A 27,455-nucleotide genomic window follows, 5' to 3' on the forward strand; every position below is an offset into this window, starting at 1 on the left:
CGTCCTTAATGATACACTGTATAGCCCAAATGTTTAGCAATTGAAGTTATCAATCCCCATTGACAATATTACCAAATCTAGTGTTTGAAATGTTTTGTACCTTGGGTCTTTTTTCGTGCACGATTCACAACCGTGAACTATAATTATCGACTATTTTAGAACTAGAACGGGTCGTTCTGGTTCTAGGTGTATTCAAGAAATTTGGCATCCGTCTACGCATCTACGTGGCATCCACGTGACATCCACGTGGCCAATAGTTAACTCTGTTTAAATCATTTGAACGGAAGTCCTAAATTGCAATAATTTAAATTATTGGGGACCAAATTGAAACAAAAAATTAAAATGAGACTAAATTGAAACAAAAAAAATATTATAAGGGACCAAATAAAAATTTTAACCTAAAACAATTAAAATAATTATACCCTCGTCTTAACACGATTCATGAAAACTTCTAAAATAACTATTACTTGAGACTTGACACGTTTTTTTTTCTGCAACTCTTGGTTTTTTATATTCTAAAAACTATTTTTAAATTATTATTATTATTGTTATCATTATTTTTTACATTTTGAAAGCTAATTTCTAAAATATGAAAATAAAATGTGCAAAAAGAAAAGAGAGGTGAAAAAGTAATCTCCTTTGGAACTCTGTTAGATCTTCTTACAATAGCCCTAGTTAGTTATGGCCCAATAAAGAATGATGGCACTCTTGACCAAAAAAGAAACAGAAAGCCCTAATGTAACTGATAATACTTGTGTGGCCCAACCCTGCCAGACAAATGAGGGAAATTTTGGTACGCCCATGGTTGATTGTCGATTTTGGGAGAGAATTTGTTTTTATTGTTGGTTTTTTTTTTTATCAAAAAATTTGGATTAGAATAAAGTGCGATTCTATGTTTAGATTCAACTACTAAATAATGATAATTAACTATATCTTTATTTATTTATATATACATATATTACTAAGTAAATAAACAAGCATGAATTTATAAGAAATCAATTAAAGTTTTAAATTAACTTATAAGAATCATATTATATATTGAAAAATAAAAAGAGTTGAATCAATAAAAATATAAATTAATTAAATAGTATTAAAAAACAATTTATTTAAAATATAAAGTACTGTATTTGCTAAACAAAAAATAAGCATAACCAATGGTCGAAAACTTGGTTCATATATCCTAGTCAATATCAAAGTTAGAGTTAAAACTCTATAAGAAATTTCATATGTGTGGTGAGACAAAGTTTGAATCTATACACAAGTTTAGACCAGTTTCATTCGTGTAGTTTAGACTAGTTTGTAGTCGATTGAATGATTAATTTAGATTAAGGATGAATCAAATAAATTCGTGAATTGGTTCGTGATTTTTCAACTAGTTAGACTAGTTAGTTTAGTTTAATCTTAAAATCTATTTGACTATAGCTAATTACTAATTTAGGACATGATTGTTTGATATTATTTTGGATCGACAATTACTTGAATACTTAGCTCAAATGTATTCTTTGATCCCAAATGCTTTCAATTTAATGATTAATATAATAATGTGATAAGAAATAAAAATTTTATGTGGTTATGATTGATAACTTATGTAAGGACATAACATAAGTCACATAACAATCATTGTCCAAGATCTTTGATGCTAGGTGATACTAATACAAATATAAGGGGGTAATTACACCATGAAGGCCGGTTTTAAGAATTGTTTGTTTATGTATAAAAGATGTTTTTTTTTTTTAAATAATTGTGTTGAAAAAAATTAAAATAATTATTTTTTATATTTAAATATAAAAATGTGATATGATTATAAAATTTTGTTATTTTTAAAATTTTTTTCTTATATTAAATTTATAAAATGGTAAAATATACTTTTGTTTCCCATAAAATTTTTCAAAGTTTGGTTTTAGCATCTAAAAAGTATTGTCTTATTTTGGTTTTTTTAATTTAAAAAATGCCCCATTTATAAAGTGCGTTTTTTTTTTTTTACGATTTCACATTTTAATGACAACGAATTAAATTATACAATTTTAGAAATTTTAAAATTGATCCAGACTGCTAATTTGCGATTTTTCAACTGTTTTTTTTTTTTTTTGGATGGGTTTCTGATTTCTCATTAGGATTGATTTAATTTTGAACACCTATATTTAAAATTATTCATATAACACTTTATAATAAACAATAATATATAAGTAAATTGAATGAAAAATATAGTATAGATTGTCAAGATTTGTTAACATTTTTTGATGTAATAAAATATGTCATTTTTAATTAAAGGTTTAATACACTATTTGAACTCTAAACTTTTAGGAAATATTTAATTAGGCACTTAAATTAAAAAAAATTATAATTGTGTCTTTTAACTTTTTATGTTTTTGTAATTTAATCTATAGGGTTAGAATTTTGTTTGTAAATCATGAAATATGACATAATATGTTTTATATCATACATACATAGTCATATTAGAACATAATATGTTTTATATCATACATACATAGTCATATTAGAACACTATTCTATGTATCATCATTCATATGTGTCATGTTTTAATGTATTTTGTAAAATTTATTATAATTTCCTTATTTATAATTATTTTCTAGAATAGTAAAAAATTTAAATATATATTAAAACCTAATAAACATGAATGATGACATGACAGTAATATTATATAGTTGCTCGAGTATAAAGATATAAAAAAATTTTCTGTCAAACTTCACGAATAATAAACAAACTTCTCAAAGACTAAATTATAAAATTATTAAAAAATAAAATAAAAGACTTGATTACAATTTTTATTTTTATTTTAGAGAACTAATTAAAATTTTTCAAAGAAGTTCAAAAATCAAATGCTATATTAAACTTTAATTAAATCATATATTGAATGAGATAAATCTATCAAGACTTACTCTTAAAAGAAGTGAATCCTTTCTCTTTCTCTTTTTCTCTTTCTCTCTTTAGTTATATATATATATATATATATATATATATAGGAGGGATCCGTTTACTCTAGGAGTAAGTTTATATAGATTTACTCCGTTTAATAACTCATGTTTTACATCAAATTTTAACGATCCAACCGTTCAATTTAAAGTTCTTAATGTATAAATCAAATCTGTAAATTTTTAGAAAATTTAAAAATCATTTGATATTTCATTTTATTAATTCAAATTGACGGATAATCATAAAATCATTTTATATATTGATTTGAATTAATAAAACGAAGTATCAAATGATTTTCAAATTTTCTAAAAATTTGTAGATTTAATCTATTAATTAAGAACTTTAAATTGAACGGTTGGATCATTGAAATTTGATGTAGAACATGAATTATTGAACGGAGTAAGTCTAGGTAGACTTATTCCTGAAGTAAACGGATCTCTCTTCATATATATATGTATGTATGTATGTATGTATGTATATATGTATATTATAAGGATGGAGAGAGAGATTAACTTATTCTAGTAGACTTACTCTATTCAATAACTCATATTTCACATTAAATTTCAATGATATAACCGTTAGATTAAAAATTCTTAATGCATTAATCAAGTTTATAAAATTTTAAAAAAATTTAAAACTATTTAATACATCATTTCATTAATTCAAAATGAAGGATAATTGTAAAAATATTTTATACGTTGATTTAAAAGTATCATATGATTTTTAAATTATTTTTAAGAATTTATAAATTTGATTTATATATTAATTTTTTTTTAATTTAACAGTTAAATTTTTTAAATTTGATCTAAAATATAAATTATTAAGTGAATTAAATCTATCAAAACTTACTTTTAAAATAAATACATCATTTCATTTTTTTTTACAACAAAAAAAAATAGTTATATTAAGTTGGTACATGGGATACCAAAAAATATCTAGTTAGTTACTATCTATTTATACATTGATAGATAAATAAAAAATAACCAACTGATCATACCAAACACCAACCATCCATTCTAACCTTAATAACAAATAGTTGATATAGTTTTATCCCCAATTCATGACAGTTGGAATGAATGTAAAATAATTATTACACATGCTTGTAACATAGAACTAGTATGCTCCATAATCATCACCTTGAGATCAAGTCAAAAGTTCTTTATTAAAAGACCAATGTAATATGCTCCGTAGACATGCCAGTAGTCCCTCTGTTTGCTGTGTTAGTTCTTGTCCGATACATCAATAACATCCTACAAGTAGCTTACTAGTAGCAATGTGGAATGAAACCAACTATTTATTGGCCTCCACCTGGTCTTGCATTATTTTCTTTTGATGAGACAAAAGTCCCGAGTTAGAACACCTTTGGAAAATGTGTAGTTGAAATGTTTCTACAATTTATGTAGCCATGACCATGAAGAAAATAGAATGTCTTTCAACATATTTTCTTTATGTAACAACATTCCCTTTAAAACACATAAATTCCTTTGTCTCCAAATGCACTAGGTTGCAACACTCCACAGTCCACACAACCAACCAACTTTCTCATTCCGCATTTGTCTCCAACAAACAAGGAATAAAGTAGAAGTGTTGCTTTGTAGATTGGGGAAGGAGTGAGGGACAATTTAACCATGATAGCAATTGCTTGCACACCTCATCCACTATATTACAAGTGCAGAAAATGTGTGAAGGGGTTTTAGGAATAAATTTACAAAAAGAACATAAGATCTGATGAGGTTCTAACACCAAATTCCTCCTTAAAAGGTTATCAGTTGTTGCTAGTCAATTATTGAACATTCTCCATAAGAAAACTAAAACCTTAGGAGGGATTGGTAAGTTCCAAATTTGCATCAAATTTTTTCTCACTTTACTCTTTAGCCTATCTGAATGGATTGTTCTGATGTCGATTTTACAGTGAAATTCTAATTATTTAGACTTCTATCTCCATGAGTCAGTCTCATTTTTGTGTAAAGTTGAATTAGAAAGAATATGTTGCAAGGAATTGACTTGGCTAATCCCCCTTTCAAACCAAGTCCTATGCCATCTAAGCAACCAAACCCACCTGCCATTAATCCAATGAACAATATCAATATAGTATCTTGTTTTTGTTCAAAATTTAGGAACAACCTCGAGTATGTTACTATAAGGCATTCATCACCAACACAATTATCTAACCAAAACTTAGTTTGCCTCCCCTCCCCTATTCTCCATCCCAACAATTTGTCAAACCACGCACCTTTCTTCATTACCATTGCACACCTTTAGTAACACTCGCTACCAAATAAAGGCTTTATTATTTGCAGTGTCATAGCATAGATTAGGTCAACCAACATACTTTGATTTTATCACTCTTACCCACAACAAATCTATTTGGTGAAATAAATTTCATCTCCATTTTGCAAGAAGAGTTGTATTGAATATTACAATATTTTCTTTCTTGAGTTCTCTCTCTGATTTTGGTCTACTTATCTTAATCTCAACTTTACCATCCTTATTTATATATATATTATAAATATTTATACTTTAAAATATTTACATATAAAGATTTATATTTATCATTTCATCTAAATTCATGAAATATTAAGACTGTACATATAGTGCACATCATTGTAAGTTACATACTCATTTCAAAATTGTTAGTTTATGAATATCAAATAGTAAAGACTTATTTTATTGGTAGAAGGAATGGGGAGGCAAATTTATAATGATAGGCTTAGTTGAGAGGAAAACTAGTTTAGAGGAATAGTTGGAATAGATTTGAGTAGTGGAAATGACTTACTAGTTGCTTGGTATACAAATGTTGGGTACATGGCCTATTTATAGGCCTTAACACATCATTCATGTTTTATGTAGAAAACTCTAGAAATATCTATTATAGAGTTTTCTATCTATATGTAATTATCTACATAATTCTAGAGTTTGTATCATCTAGTAGTTACTAGCATACATCTATGTATTTTCTATAATGATCTAGCTCATTCTAGAAGTTTGTATCACATTTTAACACTCCTCCTTGATACAAATTTCTTTAACTCCTATCATAGTGCGAAACTGTTCGAATCTTGTTCTTGGTAGTGCCTTTGTGAATATGTCAGCAACTTTCTCTTCAGTCTTACAATATATTCCATCTTGATTTCTTTAGTTGTTTCTGCTTCTCTGATGAAATGATATTTAATTGCAATGTGTTTTGTCCTGCTGTGATGAACTGGATTTTTTGTCATTGCGATTGTTGATTTATTGTCGCAGTAGATTGTAGTAGGCCCATCTTGTTGTTTTCCCATTTCTGCAAGTATTCTTCGTAGCCAAATTTCTTGACTTGTAGCTTCAGCTGCTGCAACATATTCTGCCTCTGTAGTTGATTGTGCAACTGTTGCTTGCTTTTTTGATGCCCAAGAAAATATTCCTGATCCAAGTGAGAAGGCATAACCAGAGGTGCTCTTCATGTCATCTACCGATCCTGCCCAATCACTGTCGGTGTATCCGAGCAAACTTGAGTTGGTCAATGTTTTGTACCAAATACCAAACTCCTTCGTGCCTTGTAGGTATCTTAGAATTCTTTTAGCTGCTCCAAAGTGAATCTGGCTTGGTTTTTGCATAAACCTTGATAAAAGGCTTACAACATACATTATGTCTGGTCGTGTGACTGTTAAATATAGTAAGCTTCCAATCAAACTTCTGTAGCGAGATGCATCAGCATCTGGTGCTCCATCATCTTTCTGTAGCTTCTCCTTTGTAACAAGCAGAGTAGTGACAGTCTTGCAACCACTCATCTTAAACTTCTTCAAGAGAGCTTCAGTGTATTTCTTTTGACAAATGAATATCCCATTCTTCTTTTGACTTACCTCAATACCAAGGAAGTAGTTCATCAAGCCAAGGTCCGTCATTTCAAATGTCTTCATCATGTTTTCTTTGAATTTTGTCATCATCTTCATATTGTTCCCTGTGTAGATAAGATCATCTACATATAAGGAGACAATGAGAGTGTCATATTGACCTTGGGTCTTGATGTATAGTGTTGGCTCACTCTTACTCCTCCTGAATCCATGATCGGTGAAGTATTGATCTATTCTGCTATACCATGCTCGAGGAGCTTGCTTCAAACCATATAAAGCTTTTCTGAGCCTTAGTACTTTGTCTTCATTGCCCTTGCTTATGAAACCTTGTGGTTACTTTATATAGATCTCTTCTTGTAGTACTTCATTGAGAAAAGTAGACTTGACATCTAACTGGAAGATATTCCATCCTTTTTCTACCACAAGAGCTATTAGAGCTCTAATTGTATCTAGGCGTGCTACTGGGGCAAATGTCTCGTTGTAGTCAACTCCAGGTTATTGTGAATAGCCCTTAGCTACCAACCTTACCTTGTGCTTTTGTATGGTACCATCCAGATTGAGCTTTGTCTTGTAAACCCATTTTACCCCGATGATATCTTTGTCTTTTGGATAGTCTACTAGATCCCATGTGTTATTTTTTTCAATCATTTTTATCTCTTCTTCCATAGCCTTGACCCATACTTGTTGCTTTGATGTTGCTTCAAAGCTTTCAAGTTCAAGTATAGTCAAGTTGCAGGTTTCATATATATCCTCCAAGGATCTAACTCGTCTTGGAGTAGACTCTGGTGATGGAATTTGTTGTTGTGGAGGAGAATGAGGCTCACCTGAGACTTCTATAATTTCTTCTTCTGGTTGTTGAATTGAGATAGGAATGTTTTTCTCTACTTTCTCATCATTCCAATTCTAAGCCGCTTTTTCATCAACTTCAACATCTCGACTAATAATTAGCTTCTTGGTTTGCAAGTTGTAGACTCGGTAGCCTTTTGACTTTGTGCTATATCCAAGGAAGATACCTCGTACTGTCTTGTCTTCTAGCTTGTGTCTTTTCTCTTATGGAATGTGTATGTAGCAAATAGATCCAAATACCCTTAGGTGCTTTGCTGATGGTTTTTTCCCACTCCAGGCTTCAATCGGAGTCTTATCTTTGATTGCCTTAGTTGGGCATCTATTAAGTATGTAGACAACAATATAAACTACTTCAGCCCAAAACGTGTTTGGTAATCCTTTCTCCTTGAGCATTGATCTGGCCATCTCCAATATTGTGCGGTTTTTCCTTTCAGATACTCCATTTTGTTGTGGAGAATATGCAACTGTAAGTTGTCGCTCAATGCCTTCATCTTCGCAAAATTTATCAAACTCATGGGAAGTGTATTCTTTGCCACGATCACTTCTAAGTACTTTTATTTATTTGCCACTTTGCTTTTCGACAAGGGTCTTAAACTTCTTGAAAATACCAAAGACTTCTGATTTTGCTTTTATGAAGTAGACCCAAGTCATTCTAGAAAAATCATCTATGAAGAGAATGAAATACCTGTTATTATGGAGTGATGACGTTCGCATTGGTCCACATATATCTGTATGGATCATCTCCAATAAGTCATTTGCTCTCCATGCTTTGCCTGTTGAAAACGGTAGTCGGTGTTTCTTGCCAAGGAGACATCCTTCACAAGCTTCACTATTCTCCTTTAGGCATGGGAGATCTCTCATCATATTTTTTTTGATATAATAACTTTAAGGCATGCGTATTAAAGTGACCAAATCTTCGATGCCAAAGCCATGAGTCGTCTGCTTCTGCTTTCATGGCAATGTTAGGGCCTTGTCTCAAGCTTATAGGGAAACTTCTATTCCTCTTCTCCATTTTTACTCGGCCAATCTCTAGTTTTTTATTGTCATATATTTTACATGTGTCTCCTTCGAAATGGAGAGTATAACCTTTCTCCATCATTTGGCCAATGCTCAAGAGATTTTCTTTAAGATTGGGAACTAGTAGAACATCAGTAATAGTCTCGTACCTTTTTTCGTCTCCACCATAATTGCCTTTGCCTTTTGATTCAACGACAGTTTCGTTCCCCATTCGAACTTTCACCTTGACGGATTCATCAATATCCTTGAAGATGCTTGCATCTTTGGCCATGTGATTGCTGCAACCGCTATCCAAGTACCAATTTCCACTTGTTTCACTATTGGAATCTTGGGTAGCATAGAAAAGATGTTGCTCACCATTTTTCTCTTCAGCAAAGTTTGCATGATGCTTATTTTTATTGCGACAATACTTCTCCACATGTCTAACTTTGTTATAGTGGCGGCATTGTGGCTTTCCACGATATCGACAGTCTTTCTCGGCATGATTTGTCCTCTTGCAAATGCCGCATGGAGGATATTCATTTTGATAATTTCTAGAGAAATTTCTAGAATTCTCTTTATTTCTAGAAGTTTCTCCATTATTCCTTTTATCTTTATTTTGAGACCGTAATTTGAGCTTTGATTGAAAGACATTTTCAGTTGAGTCTTCATCGTGCCTATTCAACCTTTGCTCATAAGCTTCAAGTGACCCCATCAACTCTGTTACTGATAAGGTAGATAGATCTTTGGTTTGCTCAATTGTTGTCATGATTGGATCATATTTACAGGGAACACTAATTAGAATTTTCTCCACAATTTTCTTGTCAAGAATATTTTAACCGTACGCTCTCATTTGGTTAACTATTTCTTTTATCTTAGAATAGTAGTCCTTTACAGTCTCAGATTCCTTCATATTTAACAATTCAAAGTTATGCCGTAGAGTTTGCAAAATTATGGCACGTACCTTTTCACTTCCTTCGAACTCCTCCTGCAGCGTAGTCCATGCTTCTTTGACTGTTGTTGCACCCATTATTCTCGAAAAAATTGTGTTGGTCACAGCTTGTTGCAAAATGAATAACGCCTTTGAAATTCTTTTGTTTGTTCTCTTTTAACTCCTTTTTTTGAGCCGCAGTAAGAGATGATGTGTCTTCTGGAGTAGAAAATCCTTCTTCTATCGTGTCCCATAAATCTTGGAAGGTGAAATATGTCTTCATTTTTGTACTCCAAAAATCATAATTTTCACCATTAAAAATGAGAATAGGGATAGATGATGGTTGAATGGTGTTAGCCATGGATTAGAATTTTTTTTTAAAGTGGGTAGAATATTGGGAAATTTTTTTTTAGAAGTAGTGGAGTAATATTTCTACGCCCAGTAGATGACCAAATGTAGCTCTGGTACCACTGTTAGTTTATGAATTATCAAATAGTAAAGACTTATTTTATTGGTAGAAGGAATGGGGAGGCAAATTTATAATGATAGGTTTAGTTGAGATGAAAACTAGTTTAGAGGAATAGTTGGAATTGATTTGAGTAGTGAAAATGACTTACTAGTTGCTTGGTATACAAATGTTGGGTACATGGCCTATTTATAGGCCTCAACACATCATTCATGTTTTATGTAGAAAACTCTAGAAATATCTATTCTAGAATTTTCTATCTATATGTAATTATCTACATAATTATAGAGTTTGTATCATCTAGTAGTTACTAGCATATATCTATGTATTTTCTATAATGATCTAGCTTATTCTAGAAGTTTGTACCACATTTTAACAAAAGCACATTCTTTCTCTAGTACACATATTGATTTAAATGTTGAAATTTGGTAAAGTTGTCACTACCGTTACTCAATTTTGACATGATTCATTGTCTTCCACCATTTTCAATTGGCATTTCAACTGTCATTTGATTCTTACCCGTATTGAAAGCTTCCTTTAAGTTCATCATTGGACATTAACATTTTTAAGTGAGAAAATCTCATCATTCTTTCATAATGGTTAACTCAACGAATTAAGGTTTCTCAAAAGTAAAGGGTCTACCCCAAACTTTTTTTAAACAGCACTTGTCAATTAATACGTAAAAAGCTACGATTGCATCGGAGAATTCCTTCTTAAAGAATCAACCACTTCTTGATTCTTATTGTCCCTTGGTTTAGGAAATGGCACCAGATAGAACCATCTCAATGGAACTCTGATTATCAAGAATATCTTAACCTTAAACCATCTTAGTTAACAATTAGTTAGTTGACAATATTCTAGTTAGATGTTAGTTACTCATCAGTTACAAATTTGGTTAGAAGATTAGTCACTCCTCTCACATCGGATATATATATGTCAAGTATAGCTTGTTGTAATTAATACTTTTGTTATTAATCAATCTCAAATTTATTGACTCCTCTTATTTTTCTTCATTTTGAGTCACTCAAGTAATTAATTCTTGAAAATCTCACATTATTTTCACTTTGATACATTATATATCCTGTGAAGGCTTTTTAACATGAAAACTTCATTTTTATTATTAAATATGCATCGTTTTCCATTATATTCTTCCTTTACGCTTACGAAATTAGACCCTCGTGTTTATAGTTGGCGTTGTTGCTAAATTCAAAAACACTGCTTTACTACCTTACTATTTTTGACATATCCTCGGTATTTGCGATCTTTTTGTTGGTTTTGTTGAAGATTCCTGAATGGATGTCTTTTTCTTATACTTACTAATGAAACCGATTTCTAGTCAAACTTTTTAAGGCTTGCTTTATAAATTCTTGTAACAAATAAATGGAAGACATTGAGTTCTTTTTCCGATTAGAGAAGTGTCATTTTTTTTTTAAATTCTAGTAGTGTTCGTCATCGCTTGATCGATAAATAGCACCCTATTTATTATAGATAATCTTACTGAACCTATCATTTCTATATATATTTTTTATTTGGTTCTCTATATTCTTCTCTTAACACACCATTAATTAATCTATATTCAGCCATTCAATTTAGTTTTTAGAGTTTACTACTTTTATATTTCCTTTCCTCATTTTGACTCATTATTGTATGTACCATCTTGACGCTTCCAGACTTTGAGCTTTTTAGTTAATCTAAGAGCTTATGCCCATAGCTTTCATGGCATGGTGGTTAAGCCAGATTCTCCTTATATATTACTATGAATAAGGAAAAGAGTTACTTCGTGCATGTATATATTTATTTTTAAAGAATTTAAGAAAAAGATAATTGTAAATAAAATTATTAAGATTTGAAAGTAATTGCGTAGTAAGTGATTTTTTATTTTTTATAGTTGCAAATGAATAATTTTAAAAGTTATAAAATATGTAATGTGATTTTAAGGAAAGAACGTCTGATAAAAAAAAGGAAAAAAAAATAGTTACTGAAAACGTATATCTTTATAATAAGTATAAATGTTGACAATTGATTTGGGTGTGAGCATCATGCATTAAGTTCTCGTATATATTGTGGAATTTCACATGCTCTCCTCATTTCTTGTGAAATGTGACATATACATGTTGAGCACATGTTATATATTTATTATTTACACGCAACAGTCCTATATAAGAAATAAACATACTGACCAGAGATAATTTAGAATTCCCTAGCTAAAAAAGAAAGCAGTCGGATATGTCCAAGCCAAGTATAATTAATCCTTATTCACTCTTTAGAAACCCCAGATTGTCGATGCCATGATATTTATGTAAGATTTCACTTAAACTTGTGAACCTTAAAACCAATTTGCTACCTGTAATACAGATAGTATATGAGTCTAGATGATAGTATATGAGTGTAGATGAACTTGTGCAATTTTTTTTTTATCAGAAAAAAGATTATGACAAACAACAGTATTTAAATTTAGAACTTTGTGTATATTATCTCAAATTTTACTATTAAGTTAATTCTAATGATTTATATGAAATTTATTTAAACTTTAAAGATAATTTATGATTTTTAAGTGATTTTTTAATATATTTTAGTAAGTTTCAAACAGAGAAACTTATCAAAACATTTTTTTTTTATTTTACTTATTCAAATAAACTTTATGGATAACTTATAATATAAGCTGATCTAATGTAATTTTGGTGTTCTCTTTTCAAGATTTTTTGGTCATGTTTCCCCTTCAAAGCTGGTTTTGTTTTTGCATGGAAGGTCATCCTTCAAAGAGTTCCAACTAAACAAAAATTGTCAAAAGAAATGTACTTTAAATTCCTCTGTCGATAAAGATTTATGTAGCTTATGAAGAGTGCAATATTGCTCATTTGTTTTTCACCTTTTTCAGACCGGGCATGGATAGAAGTGTATGCGTGGCTGACATTTCATATTGTCTTATCTTTGGACACTAAGTCTCGTTTTATCCAGCATAGAGATTTGGTTTGAAGGAAGAGGTCTAAACTCTAAACAAATTAATTTGGATATGGTTGCATGGCTTTCGGTAGTTTAATTGGTTTATTTGGATTATGCAAAATATTCGGATTTTCATTAGGCATGAGAATTTCAATATGATTCGCTTATTGGACCTTATCAAAGTTAGATGATTTTACACTTATTGGTAAAAAAAATATCTATCTATGATTTGTTTTTGTATCCTTTTCATTGTATGCAACAGCTTTGTTAGAATTATGTACATATAGATGATTTTTATGTATATTAGTTGGAAAAAGATGAATACACTTGGAGCAATAATTTTTTAACATTAAACATTATCTCATCAACACATCTAATTTGTCTATATATCTCTCTTTCTATCATATTATATAACATCGTCTTACATACTTATATTTTTTCCCGTGTTGGATAGCATTTGGAGTATCCAAATATATTTTTCTCATTTCTTAGAGTATGGGTGAAAGGAAAAAAATTGATAAAGAAGAAAAATAATATGACAATGATGTGATAAAATATAAAGAGAAGGATAAGAAAGTAGGATAAATGTGAGATAGGAGAGAAAGTGAGTATATGATAATAATAATTCATTAGTTACTGGCTTGAACTCATTTTCAATAAATATTTTGTCAATAAAAACGAAACGATCTAATATAATAAACTTATCGAACAAGCAGTTAATTAACTGTTTATCCAAATATACTCAATTTACTTGAGGTTGATGTAAATTCTACTTTGTACTTACGCATCACAATGTAAGGAATGCTTTGTGATTCTTCAACTTTGTGCAGCTGTACCCACTGATCTGACCTCTTCATTTGGTAATATAAAGGAATCCAAACTTCAGAAACTACAGAGATGTCAAAGTCCGCATCCTAGTGTGTTTATGTTTCCATGGAGAAAGAATAATGCATGTGTGTGCTATCAAATATATATATGATGTTGAAGGTAAAGTCATACATCCCGTCAAGAGGATTATTAGTAGTAATAATTAGAAATTGAATAATGAAGAATTCTGTGGATACTTATGCTTGTGTTCACTTGTACTTAATTCAAAGAATCATGTAATGATAGTAGCTATAGTATTAATTTAGAGAAATTTAAGAATTTTGGTACAATTATTTTTTGGTTGATTATTGAACGAATTTTGAAATACATATGAAAGAAAAAGAGGGTAGAAGAGAGAGGGAGATTTAATTTCTCAATAGAATTTCTCTTATCTAATTGAGGCTATGGTGTAGTCATTATTCTACTAAATAGAACATGAGCATGCATTGATATCCTTATATATTATCTATCCATGGTAAAAACTTTTGACGTGAATCTATTGGTTTAATTATCTATTGTACGTATATATAGAGGCATAATCCTTAGTTTTTGTATAAATAAGAGACTTAGCTTTGTTTCAAGTGTGTGAAGAAATATAATGGTCATCTTTGTTTATGATTTTTTTCTCCTATAACATTACATCACAATAGTTATATTACACATGATTATCAATTAAGTCTATATACATTTAAATTAATGATATACATCTTTACATTTTCATATTTCATTTTTTCCATTATATACTGATTTATTCTCCAACATTTAGATTCCCTGTCTTCAAGAAAATAGTTGGTTTATCATATATACACAGTAAAGCCTAAATCTTACACTACATATAGTTTCATAATGTATTATTACTTTGTTTATAATAGAGTTTGATATCTTAATATATGTCTTCACAAAGCAAAACTTCTTTCACACCAATAATATCAAAATTAAACTTTAAGAAAATTATCATTTAAATGTAGTGAAGTTTAAATGAAGAGATACAATATTAAAACAACTCAATTCCACTCATAGTACATTAATATAATTGTTTTGTTTTGCATACACCACCAAGTACATCAAGCTAGCTAGAGACATACATGCATGATACAAATGGAACACCCCAAAAACTCAACTAAAAGCACAATAAATACAACAACTTGATGAGAATCATGAGAACAACACAAATAGACATCCCAAAAACCCCACTATTCATGACCCTTGTTTAGTACTAGATACATATACTAATACTATTGATCAAGAACCCTCTTGGTGATGTTGGGGTCGTTAACGTTGTTTTGGCTGAAAGTTGTAGCAGGTACAAGTGGCGATTCCCATAACACCCCAAGGTCATCATCGTAACCTTGCGGTGCATGAGGAGCAGTGGTGATTGAAACCAGAGGATCATCACATGGTAGTGGAATGCTACGCTCACTCGGGATCTCTGTTTGCACCTGGTGCTGTTGCGCCGCGAAGGCTTCATCGTTGATCAAAGAGTTGAGGAAGGAAGAAAAAACATCGTCCGAGTAATAGTTGATGTTGATATCATCATTGCAGTCCTCATTGTCCATGAAACCCATCGCAGAAACATCATCGGTGGTTACAGTCGCAGGTACAACCGGGTTACTAACATTTTGATTGTGATCATAGGGATTACAAGCCTGGGTTTGTTGATGTTGATGTTGACCCAAATGATGAACATGAACTTGAACTCCTTGGTTAACAATATTAGTGATATCATGACGAGGATTGTGGTTGGAGATGATCATTGAAGGAGGTTTATTAGAAGAAGAAGGAATATTTATAGAAGGTGGGTTTAGAGGCTTGTGAGTTCTAGGATCAATCCCTTGGCTAATAAGCTTCTTACTTAGATGCGTGTTCCAATAATTCTTTATTTCATTGTCTGTTCTTCCAGGAATCCTCCCAGCTATCAAAGACCACCTGTTACATTCAACATAGAGATACAAAATTAAACCCTAAAAATATGAAAACAACAAACCCTAATTCTAATAATCCACTACAAAAAACTCTAAACTCTAAATCCTAAACCAGAAACAACCAACCACATGTGTTATGCATAGAAAAACCCTAATTCTAGTGATGAGGGTAGAAATAACCCTAAACCCAGAATTCTGAAGATCAGAGCTAACCCTAAACCCTGAATCCTAAACAGAAGAAGAAGCTTACCGGTTACCGAGGAGACGGTGGAGGCGGAGGATGAGATCTTCCTCGTCAGGGGCGATGTGGCCGCGTTTGACGGAGGGGCGGAGGTAGTTCATCCAGCGGAGGCGGCAGCTCTTGCCGCAGCGGAGGAGGCCGGCGCGCTTGGGGAGCGTTCTCCAGCGACCCTCACCTTCTTTCTTGATGTAATTCGCCAACACCTCGTCTTCCTCCGGCGTCCATGGCCCCCGCTTCAACCCTACCTTGTTGCAGCAGGGAGTGGTCGTGTTGGTGTTGGTGTTGGTGTTGGTGTTGGCGTTTGTGTTCGTGTTTGCGCTGCCACCAATGTTGTTGTTACTATTGTCGCAGGTGGTGCTACTAGTGTTGCTCCTCTTGTTCTTCGTGGTTGTCGATGATGACGATGATGGGTGCCTCATCTTGTTCTCAGTTTGGGGAATGGAAGTGGAATGAATATATATAGTGCGTTGGTTTGGACTTTGGATTGTGTAAATTGCGATTGTCGCAAATTGCTAAATCTTCTTTTTTTTTTTTTTCTTTGCAGACGACACGCGCTGTGGTGCGCCACTGAGATCCACGTCTGGATATTGCCATGACAACTAAACCTTTTTGTCTTTTACTGTTGCCTTTAATTATTCTGTTTTTCTGTCTCGCTTTTTCTAAATAAAATAGTATTTAAATCTCTGCGGTACAAATGTACAAAATTAACTACTCCAAGCGTGTGGTTCAGCGGTAGGGGTTGATCCACGCTTAAGCAAGGTTAGGGGTTCGAATCATGTTTTGTATATGCAACCGCGTTAAATCTTGGGGTGCCTCCAACGTAGCGAGGATATTAGTCACTGCTGTCGGGAGTGGATACTCCAGGAACGAACAAAAAAAATAAATGTACAAAATTAACTGCTTTTCAGTTATATAAAACATGTCACTAAGTAAGGCGTCAGTACGTTTAATTATCACTATGCGTTTTCAATAGTCTTTTGGAGTACAATTACAAGACATTACAACTTTTACAAAATAGTAAGCATTATTTATTATTAGGCAGATCTTAATAGGTATAGAGCTCTAATTATTTCGCATTGCTTTTAATATCCAATTTTATGATTATTAATCAAGTAAATTACGTGGTGTAAAAAAGAAAATGGGTAAATCAAGAAAAATATGGGTAATACATTATTATTATTTATTTAAAATATATAATATAATTTAATATTGTTGGTCCCTACGGTTAGAATCTAGAAGGGGGGGTTGAATAGATTCTATGTTATTTTTCCTTTTCTTCTTTGCTTTCTAAATCTTTACCAAACAAATCTTGATTTAAAACAAACCTTTAAACATAAAAGGTAATTCAGAGTTATAAATGCACAGCTTATCCAACAAGATTTGAATAACAAGATATGTAAAGATTGAATTTATCAATTACCAAGAATCTTTAAAGTTCAGTTTCTGCAGATAATGTTTTTCTTCATCAACATTAATCAAGAAACTTATACAGAATGTAAAGAGTGTAAGGGTTAAGAAAATCATGCACCAAGATATATACTGGTTCAGCCATCCAAAGGCCTACATCCAGTTTCAGATTTAGATACACCTCTAAATCCAGTCAAATCCACTATTGATATTCTTTACAAGCACCCTGCACAAGCAATATCCAATCAATGAATTTAACAAGCAAATCTTGACACCCACAAGATTAACAAACCATTTCTTGACTCCACAAGAAACATATAACCCAAGAATATTGATCCCACAATATCCTACTTGAGAAAAACCTATCTCAAGATTTCTCTTTACACAACTCTTCCAGAGATTCTCTAATCTCAAGAGTTAAAACCATCCAAACAATAAAAGATCAGAAACGAGTACACCTGTTCGTGTAGATATGATCTTCAACAACGTAAACCAGTTTAGAATGAATTTTCTATATGAACTTCATCTTCTTGAATTGATCTTGCACACTTCTTTTTCCAAAAGTTGATTTTCAGCAGATATGATCTTTCTTTCTTTTTCAGAAAATCTTTTTCTCTTTTGCAGTAATGTGTATTCAAAAAAAACTTCTTTCCGTGTGTGAAAATTCTCTTTTTTCTCTTCTTTTTTCTTGTCAAAAAAACTTCAGTTTTAATCTTATTTAAAGACAATTTTCATGTGCAAGGAAACAGTTATTTCAGTTATATTCATAACGGAGATAATCTATTACCTGTGATGGTAATCTATTACCACGAGTTAGAATAACTGAACTAATTGTTTCAGCTCCTGTTTTAATCTATTACCTAACATGGTAATCGATTAACACGATGCCAAAATAACACAAAACTCACATTTGGAACAGAGGTAATCGATTACTTTAAAGAGGTAATCGATTAACACGATCCTTTTTCCTCTTGAAATCATCAGAATCAGTTTGGTAATCTATTACCACACATGGTAATCGATTATTCCAGTATCAATCAGTTTTTCAACATGAGTCAGGTAATCTATTACCAGTTCAGGTAATCTATTCCTTAACTCAGAAAATTTCTGATGTTTTCAAGTTTTCATTTAAAGTCTCAAACACTCAGTAAATTAATACTTCATGTTCTCAACAATGAATGAAATAAGAAAAATGAGTATTATGATATTTTCACCTTCATGTTAATTACTAATTTTTAACACATAACAAACAAACACATACAAGCCTAATCTTTTAAACAATCAATACATTATCCTTTTGACATAGGCTTAAAATAAAAAGCAACATGAACAAAACATCAAAACTAAAACTTCTAGGGAACATCTTCCAGATGTAGATTCTTCAATCTTCAACAATCTCCCCCTTTTTGGTTTTGATGAGCCAAACTCTTCATGTTGACTTTCACAATCATCATGTTGTTTTGTTTCACTTGTTTGTTTGAAATTTGAACTTGAATTTGAACCTGCATATGTCTAGAACAAAAACTTCCATACAAAGCATTATGCAGTTCTATTTCCATTTCTTTCTTATACAATACATAAACAACCATATAAACATTTAATCAGTTTCTCATGAATTTCTCCCCCTGTTTGGCTTAACCAAACCAAAAAAAACAGAGTAAACAGAGAAATAACATGATACTTATGCAACAACAAGCACTTAATAAGACTTTCATCATATAAGCATTAAAAATGTTCAGAAGCATACAAATACTACAACTATTACAAACTTTAAGTCTGAAATATAAATCAAAGTATTTATGCAGAACAAATTAAAATGCAGTGCCTAAAATGTAATGCATAACTAAAGTTCTTCAGGGTAGGGTATGTTCATCGCATCCAGTCGTTCAGATATAGATTCAAAACAAGCCTTCAGCTCTTGATAATCTCTTCTCTGAGTTTCTCTGATGTCATCTAGCTTTGCCAGAACAGATAGCTCAAAAGTAGAAAGAGGCTTGGGCTCTTCAGCACCTTCCTCTTCTTCAATTTGAACTTCAGGTTGAGACGGCTCTGTAGTCTCAGCAGTAGGAACATCTTCCTTTGCTATCCAACCAGCATCTGTTTTCACTAGCTTCATCATTTTCAGAGCTCTATCCTTGATATCATGAACATCTCTGGTGACCTCTTTTGCTTCACCAGTTAAGGGAACTTTATAGAACACCAATACCTTGCTTATGAACACAGCATATGGACACTTGCAGTCCATTAACCTCCTTGTCTTTAGCATTATGTCTTCTACCACATATACCCAATCAACTTGAATGTTGTTCTTAAAAGCTGCGAGCAGTGCCATATCTTCTTCACTGATTTGTGCGTGATTGCTCCCCCTTGCTGCCAGAATCCAGACAATTACATAATGTAGGAGTCTATCTTCCATTCGTAGACCTCCAGCATTATATGTAATTTTCCTCTTTTCTTTTCTTTTGTATTCTTTATTAGCCTCCCAGGCTGAAACATCCCTCAGCATACTCATAAAAAACGTATCTTTATCTATTAAGAAATTTTTCATCTTTAATTCATTGAAGGTAGGTTTAATACCATTTCTGGTTAATCCACCAATCTTCAAAAATACATCAGCAGATAGAGTAACTTTTATTCCTTTAACTTCTGAAACCAAAGCACCATTTTCATCTTTTCCCAAATTTGAGTAAAAGACCCTAACAAGATCAGGGTAGTACAGTCCACTTAACCCAACAAATTTGCTAACTCCTTGACTAGATAACAGAGTAGGAAATGTAAAACCTTGCTCTATAAGCCAAGACGAGTAGAGTACCTTTGGAGCCACAATGTCTTTGCAAGCAAAAGACTCATTGAAAGTTTCCTCTTGAGACTTCCTTGTGAACCACGAATGAGAATATTCTTCTTCAGGTTCTGGACGAGAGGACTCTTGTTTCTTCTTTTTAGATGTACCTTGACCTTGAGTAGTAGGACGAGGGTAATCTCTGTTGGCTATGTGCTTTACACGCTTTCCTTTGCCAAGACTTTCCATGAATGGGGCTTAGGGTTAGGTTTTGAAATAGATTTTGAGATAGAAAAGGGAACCAGGGGTTTCGTTCGTTTTAGTTTGAAGTAAAAATGGAGAGAGTTTTGAATTAATTTGAATTCGAAACAGATTTAAAGAGAGTTTTTGAGTAAAAAAAAAAACAGGGGTTCGCGTCAGGTAATCGATTAACCCAGTTGGTAATCGATTATCTCGCAACTGAAACAGGGTAATTATGCAAGTGAGTGAGTGGTAATCGATTAACCCGCATGGTAATCGATTATCACAGTGGGTATGCATCAGAAATTGCATCAAAGTAGCAGAGGTAGTCGATTACTGAAAATTGATAATCGATTACTGCTGTTGATTTTTCAGCAATTTCTTCATTTCTTCCAATGGTAATCGATTAACCCGATAGGTAATCGATTATCACAGAGAAATGTGTGCAGATACAGGGCATACTGTGTTTTGTGTGATTTCCTATTATGAGTGCACATACATCAAGTTTAAACCTATAAGTGCTTAGCAATTTCATGCATATTCACACAATCATACTTTAATTATGAGATTTAGGATAGATTGGACTCACTAATGATACCAAGATTGGTTCTTAGCTTGAAAAATCTTTCCTTTGGTAGAGGCTTTGTAAAGATGTCAGCAAGTTGATCTTCTGACATTATGAATTTGATGTCACAGTCTCCTTTCTCTACATGATCTCTGATAAAGTGATGTCTAACTTCAATGTGCTTAGTTCTTGAGTGTAGAATAGGATTCCTTGAAATGTTAATTGCACTTGTGTTGTCACACTTCAGTGGTATGTGATCAATCTTCAAACCAAAGTCTTGAAGTTGATGTTTAAACCAAATTGACTGAGCACAGCAGCTTCCAGCAGCTATATACTCAGCTTCAGCAGTTGAGAGTGCTACACAAGCTTGTTTCTTGCTCTGCCACGATATGAGACATTCTCCAAACGTGTGGCACGTTCCACTTGTACTTTTCCTATCCAATTTACAACCAGCAAAATCGGAGTCAGAGTAACCAGTTAAAGATGGAGAAGTACCTTTAGGATACCACAATCCAACATTGATTGTGCCTTTCAAATACTTCAGTATTTTCTTTACAGCCTTCAGATGTGATTCCTTTGGTTTTGATTGGAATCTAGCACATACACATACACTGTACATGATGTCAGGTCTGCTAGCTGTTAGATACAGAAGAGATCCAATGATCCCTCTATACATTGATTTTTCAACATCTTTTCCTGCAATATCACTATCTAGATAACAATTAGTAGACATAGGAGTATTTGATATCTTACAATTCTCCATATCAAATTTCTTTAACAGTTCTTTGCTATATTTAGTTTGATGTAGAAAAATTTCATTTTCCATTTGTTTGACTTGTAGTCCTAGGAAGAAGCTTAATTCTCCCATCATAGACATATCAAACTCCTTCTGCATATTGGAAACAAATTCTTCACAAAGAGATTGGTTAGTTGATCCAAATATTATATCATCAACATAAATCTGAATCAGCAGAATATCTTTTGATTTTCTCTTTATGAAAAGAGTTTTATCAACATTACCTCTTTGAAAGTCATGAGTTAGTAGAAACTTACTTAGCCTTTCATACCATTTCCTTGGAGCTTGTTTCAGTCCATACAAAGCTTTCTTGAGCTTGTAAACATGCTTAGGTAATTTGCAGTCAACAAAACCAGGTGGTTGATCTACATAAACTTCTTCATCAATTAAACCATTTAAAAATGCACTTTTCACATCCATTTGATATAGTTTGAAATCAAACACACAAGCAAATGCAAGTAAAAGCCTAACAGCTTCTAATCTAGCAACTGGAGCATATGTTTCACCAAAGTCTATACCTTCCTGTTGATTGTATCCTTTGGCTACTAATCTAGCTTTATTTTTAACTATAACACCTTCTTCATTTAGTTTGTTTCTGAAAACCCATTTTGTACCAATGACATTCATATTCTTATTGAAAGGAACTAAAATCCAAACATCATTTCTTTTGAATTGATTCAGTTCATCATGCATGGCCATTATCCAGAATTCATCTTTTAATGCATGTTCCACACATAATGGTTCAATTTGAGAAACAAATGCCATATCATCACTTAGAAGATTGAAAGAGTGTCTAGTAGAAACTCCCTTATTTATATCTCCAAGAATGTTATCCAGAGATAGATCTTTGGGTTTCCTCCATTCTTTGGGTAGTGATGTGTCTTCAGATGGTGTTTTCTGCTGTAGTTCCAGTTTTTCTTCTTCTTGTGTAATACTGTCACCTGTCTCATCTTCATCATTAAGAGATTTTCCTTTTTCAAGGATGTTAGTTTCATCAAAGGTAACATGTATAGATTCTTCAACAGATAAGGTACTTTTGTTAAAGACTCTATATGCTTTGCTAATTGCAGAATATCCAATAAAAACTCCTTCATCAGCCTTAGCATCAAATTTTCCAAGAGTGTCTTTTCCATTATTCAGAACAAAACACTTACAGCCAAACACTTTAAAATGTGAAATGTCAGGCTTTCTTCCTTTGTAAAGCTCATATGGTGTTTTCTTTAAAATAGGTCTAATCAAGATTCTATTTAGAACATAGCATGCAGTGTTTACTGCATCAGCCCAAAAGTATTTTGGTAAACCATTTTCATTTAACATGGCTCTTGCTAGCTCTATTAGAGATCTATTTTTCCTCTCTACAACTCCATTTTGTTGAGGAGTTCTAGGGACAGAAAAATTGTGATTAATACCATTTTCTTCACAAAAAGTTTGAAAAGATTCATTTTGAAATTCACCACCATGATCACTTCGCAAAGATTTAATTTTCAAGTCCTTTTCATTCTGAATTCTTTTTGAAATGATTCTAAAGGCTTTAAAAGCATTGTCTTTATGGGATATAAATGCAACCCATGTGAATCTGGAGTAGTCATCAATGAGAACTAAAGCATAAGTGTTTCCACCTAGACTTTTGGTTCTTGATGGTCCAAAGAGATCCATGTGCAAAAGTTCCAGCGGTCTAGAGGTTGACATAACTTTCTTTGATTTAAAAGAAGCTCTAGTCTGCTTTCCCTTTTGACATGCATCACAAAGTCCTTGTTTAGAGAACTTGATCTTTGGAAGACCACTAACAAGATCTTTAGATGCAAGTCTATTTAACTGATCTGCATTTATATGTGCAATGCGTCTATGCCATAACCATGTTACATTATCATGTGATGTGAGACAAGAATTGGATGATGAATGCTCTAAGTCTAAGATGTATATGTTATTGACTCTTTTTCCTATAAGCAGGACTTCATTTGATTCCTTATCACAAACCATACAGCATTGATTATTAAAAGAGATATTGTAATTTTTGTCACAAAGCTGGCTAATACTAAGCAGGTTATATTTGAGACCTTCTACATACAGGACATTTTCAATGAGAGTATTGGAATTATTACCAACACTGCCTGAGCCTAGTATTCTGCCTTTGTTGTTATCTCCATATGTTACAGATCCTCCTTCTTTTTCCTGTAATGAGATAAATTTGCTTTTATCTCCTGTCATGTGTCTTGAGCAGCCGCTGTCTAAGTACCACATTGATTGCTTTGCTCTCAAGCACACCTGCAACACAAGTTATTCAATTTGATTTTGGTACCCAATGGATCTTGGGTCCTGGAGAATCAGTGAGTACATAATCTAATTTCTTAATCCATTTATATTTTCCACTAGGAATGCCAAATTTCCTTATCATGCATCTGTAGTAGTTATGACCAGATTTCATACAATAGTTACATGAGTGGGAATTAATGGATTTCATAACATTAATATTCTGTTTTTCTTTATCCTTTGCTTTTAATGCAGCATACAATGTTTCACAGTTCTCACATGGTGACTTTAGTTTAGAGATATCTGAAAGTAGTTTCCTGTTATCATTCTCTAAATCAGAAATTTTATCTCTCATGTGTGTCATTTTCTTTTTGTAAACATTATTTGATTTTTCTAATTTCTTTGCTTCAGCATACAGTTCAGCAAATGCATTTTGCAATTCATCATACGAGTCAATAGATGAGTCAGAATCATATACCTCATAATCTGAATTATGTTTGGTCATGAGACAGAGATTTGCTTCCTGATCCTCATCACTATCACTTGAAGTTGTTGAGGCATTCTCTTCCCATGCTATGTATGCTTTCTTTTTCTTTGATCTGAACTTTTGTTTCGTCTCCTCATTCTTTTTCAGGCTTGGACAGTCAGCTCTCATGTGTCCAGCTTTTCCACATTCAAAACATTTGAACTTTGGAGATGAGTTTTCATTCTTCTTGAAGGATTTCTTCTGACTGGAGAATCTCTTATTGTTGTTCTTCCTTCTCATGAATTTTCTGAAATTCTTCACCATTAGATTTAATTCTTCTTGTTCAGAACTTTCATTGCTGCTATCCTCTTCATCACTTGAGGATTCTTTTACCTTTAAGGCCAGACCTTTTGCCTTTTTATCTTTTTGTTCTTCATCAGCAATCCTTGACAGATCCATCTCATATTCTCTTAGCTTTCCAAATAACTCAGCACTTGTCATCTGAGCTAAGTTCTTTGACTCTGTAATTGCTGTGACAGTTGGTTGCCATCTTCTGTTTAGTGACTTCAGGATTTTGACATTTACTTCTTCTTCCACGAAGTCTTTCCCTAATCCTTTTAGGTGATTTATTATGTGAATGAACCTCTTTTGCATATCCATGACAGTTTCACCTTGATTCATTCTGAAGGTTTCATATTCCTGAATGAGTGTGTTCTTTCTAGCTCTTCTCACTTCTGGAGTTCCTTCATGTGTTACTTGGATTAAATCCCAAGCTTCCTTTGCTGTAGAACAAGCTGAAATTCTAAAAAATTCATCAGAATTTAGTGCAGAATGTATGATATTTAAAGCTTTTGCATCATTCTCTGCTCTTCTAATTTCACTTTGATCCCAGCTATCATATGGTTTCTCAATTTCTTTTCCTCCCTCTATCTTAGTGGGTATTTTGTAATCTGTGATTACAGCCTGCCAAATATTTCTATGAACAGATTCCATGAAAATTTTCATTCTAACTTTCCAAAAGGGATAGTTATCTCCACAAAACAATGGGGGTCTGTTTATAGAAGCACCTTCAGCAAACGGTAATTGATTACCAGCCATCTAACCTTTCTAAAGATCTAGTCTTGAATGTTTTACAAGATACAGCTCTGGTACCAATTGTTGGTCCCTACGGTTAGAATCTAGAAGGGGGGGTTGAATAGATTCTATGTTATTTTTCCTTTTCTTCTTTGCTTTCTAAATCTTTACCAAACAAATCTTGATTTAAAACAAACCTTTAAACATAAAAGGTAATTCAGAGTTATAAATGCACAGCTTATCCAACAAGATTTGAATAACAAGATATGTAAAGATTGAATTTATCAATTACCAAGAATCTTTAAAGTTCAGTTTCTGCAGATAATGTTTTTCTTCATCAACATTAATCAAGAAACTTATACAGAATGTAAAGAGTGTAAGGGTTAAGAAAATCATGCACCAAGATATATACTGGTTCAGCCATCCAAAGGCCTACATCCAGTTTCAGATTTAGATACACCTCTAAATCCAGTCAAATCCACTATTGATATTCTTTACAAGCACCCTGCACAAGCAATATCCAATCAATGAATTTAACAAGCAAATCTTGACACCCACAAGATTAACAAACCATTTCTTGACTCCACAAGAAACATATAACCCAAGAATATTGATCCCACAATATCCTACTTGAGAAAAACCTATCTCAAGATTTCTCTTTACACAACTCTTCCAGAGATTCTCTAATCTCAAGAGTTAAAACCATCCAAACAATAAAAGATCAGAAACGAGTACACCTGTTCGTGTAGATATGATCTTCAACAACGTAAACCAGTTTAGAATGAATTTTCTATATGAACTTCATCTTCTTGAATTGATCTTGCACACTTCTTTTTCCAAAAGTTGATTTTCAGCAGATATGATCTTTCTTTCTTTTTCAGAAAATCTTTTTCTCTTTTGCAGTAATGTGTATTCAAAAAAAACTTCTTTCCGTGTGTGAAAATTCTCTTTTTTCTCTTCTTTTTTCTTGTCAAAAAAACTTCAGTTTTAATCTTATTTAAAGACAATTTTCATGTGCAAGGAAACAGTTATTTCAGTTATATTCATAACGGAGATAATCTATTACCTGTGATGGTAATCTATTACCACGAGTTAGAATAACTGAACTAATTGTTTCAGCTCCTGTTTTAATCTATTACCTAACATGGTAATCGATTAACACGATGCCAAAATAACACAAAACTCACATTTGGAACAGAGGTAATCGATTACTTTAAAGAGGTAATCGATTAACACGATCCTTTTTCCTCTTGAAATCATCAGAATCAGTTTGGTAATCTATTACCACACATGGTAATCGATTATTCCAGTATCAATCAGTTTTTCAACATGAGTCAGGTAATCTATTACCAGTTCAGGTAATCTATTCCTTAACTCAGAAAATTTCTGATGTTTTCAAGTTTTCATTTAAAGTCTCAAACACTCAGTAAATTAATACTTCATGTTCTCAACAATGAATGAAATAAGAAAAATGAGTATTATGATATTTTCACCTTCATGTTAATTACTAATTTTTAACACATAACAAACAAACACATACAAGCCTAATCTTTTAAACAATCAATACATTATCCTTTTGACATAGGCTTAAAATAAAAAGCAACATGAACAAAACATCAAAACTAAAACTTCTAGGGAACATCTTCCAGATGTAGATTCTTCAATCTTCAACAAATATTATTAAAGTAAATTTCATTCTTTAATTTTCTTGTCATAGATATAAATATTACATTATTTCTTCTTTATTTACTAAAATATAGAATAAACTATATATTTATCCCTTATAGATATAAGTATTGTGTTATCATTTTTCCATTATATTAAAATATATAATTTAAAATATTTATCTTAACATCTTAAAACAAATATTCATTATAAGATTTTAAAATATATTTTTGTTAA

General features: G+C 32.1%; 1 protein-coding gene across 1 annotated transcript; it reads right to left on the reverse strand.

Annotated features, from left to right (window-relative positions):
* Positions 1 to 14,794: 14,794 nt before the first annotated feature.
* On the reverse strand, positions 14,795 to 16,589 carry LOC109788164 (uncharacterized). The gene is made up of 2 exons (XM_020346828.3): positions 15,986 to 16,589; positions 14,795 to 15,739 (listed from the first exon to the last, which is right to left on the reverse strand). Exons 1-2 carry the CDS (start codon positions 16,393 to 16,395, stop codon positions 15,049 to 15,051), a joined length of 1,101 nt encoding a protein of 366 aa, XP_020202417.1. The 5' UTR covers positions 16,396 to 16,589; the 3' UTR covers positions 14,795 to 15,048.
* Positions 16,590 to 27,455: the final 10,866 nt, after the last annotated feature.

Source organism: Cajanus cajan, chromosome 9 (assembly GCF_000230855.2).
Source record: "Cajanus cajan strain Asha chromosome 9, NIPB_CcT2T_4, whole genome shotgun sequence".
NCBI classification, from domain to species: Eukaryota; Viridiplantae; Streptophyta; class Magnoliopsida; order Fabales; family Fabaceae; genus Cajanus; species Cajanus cajan.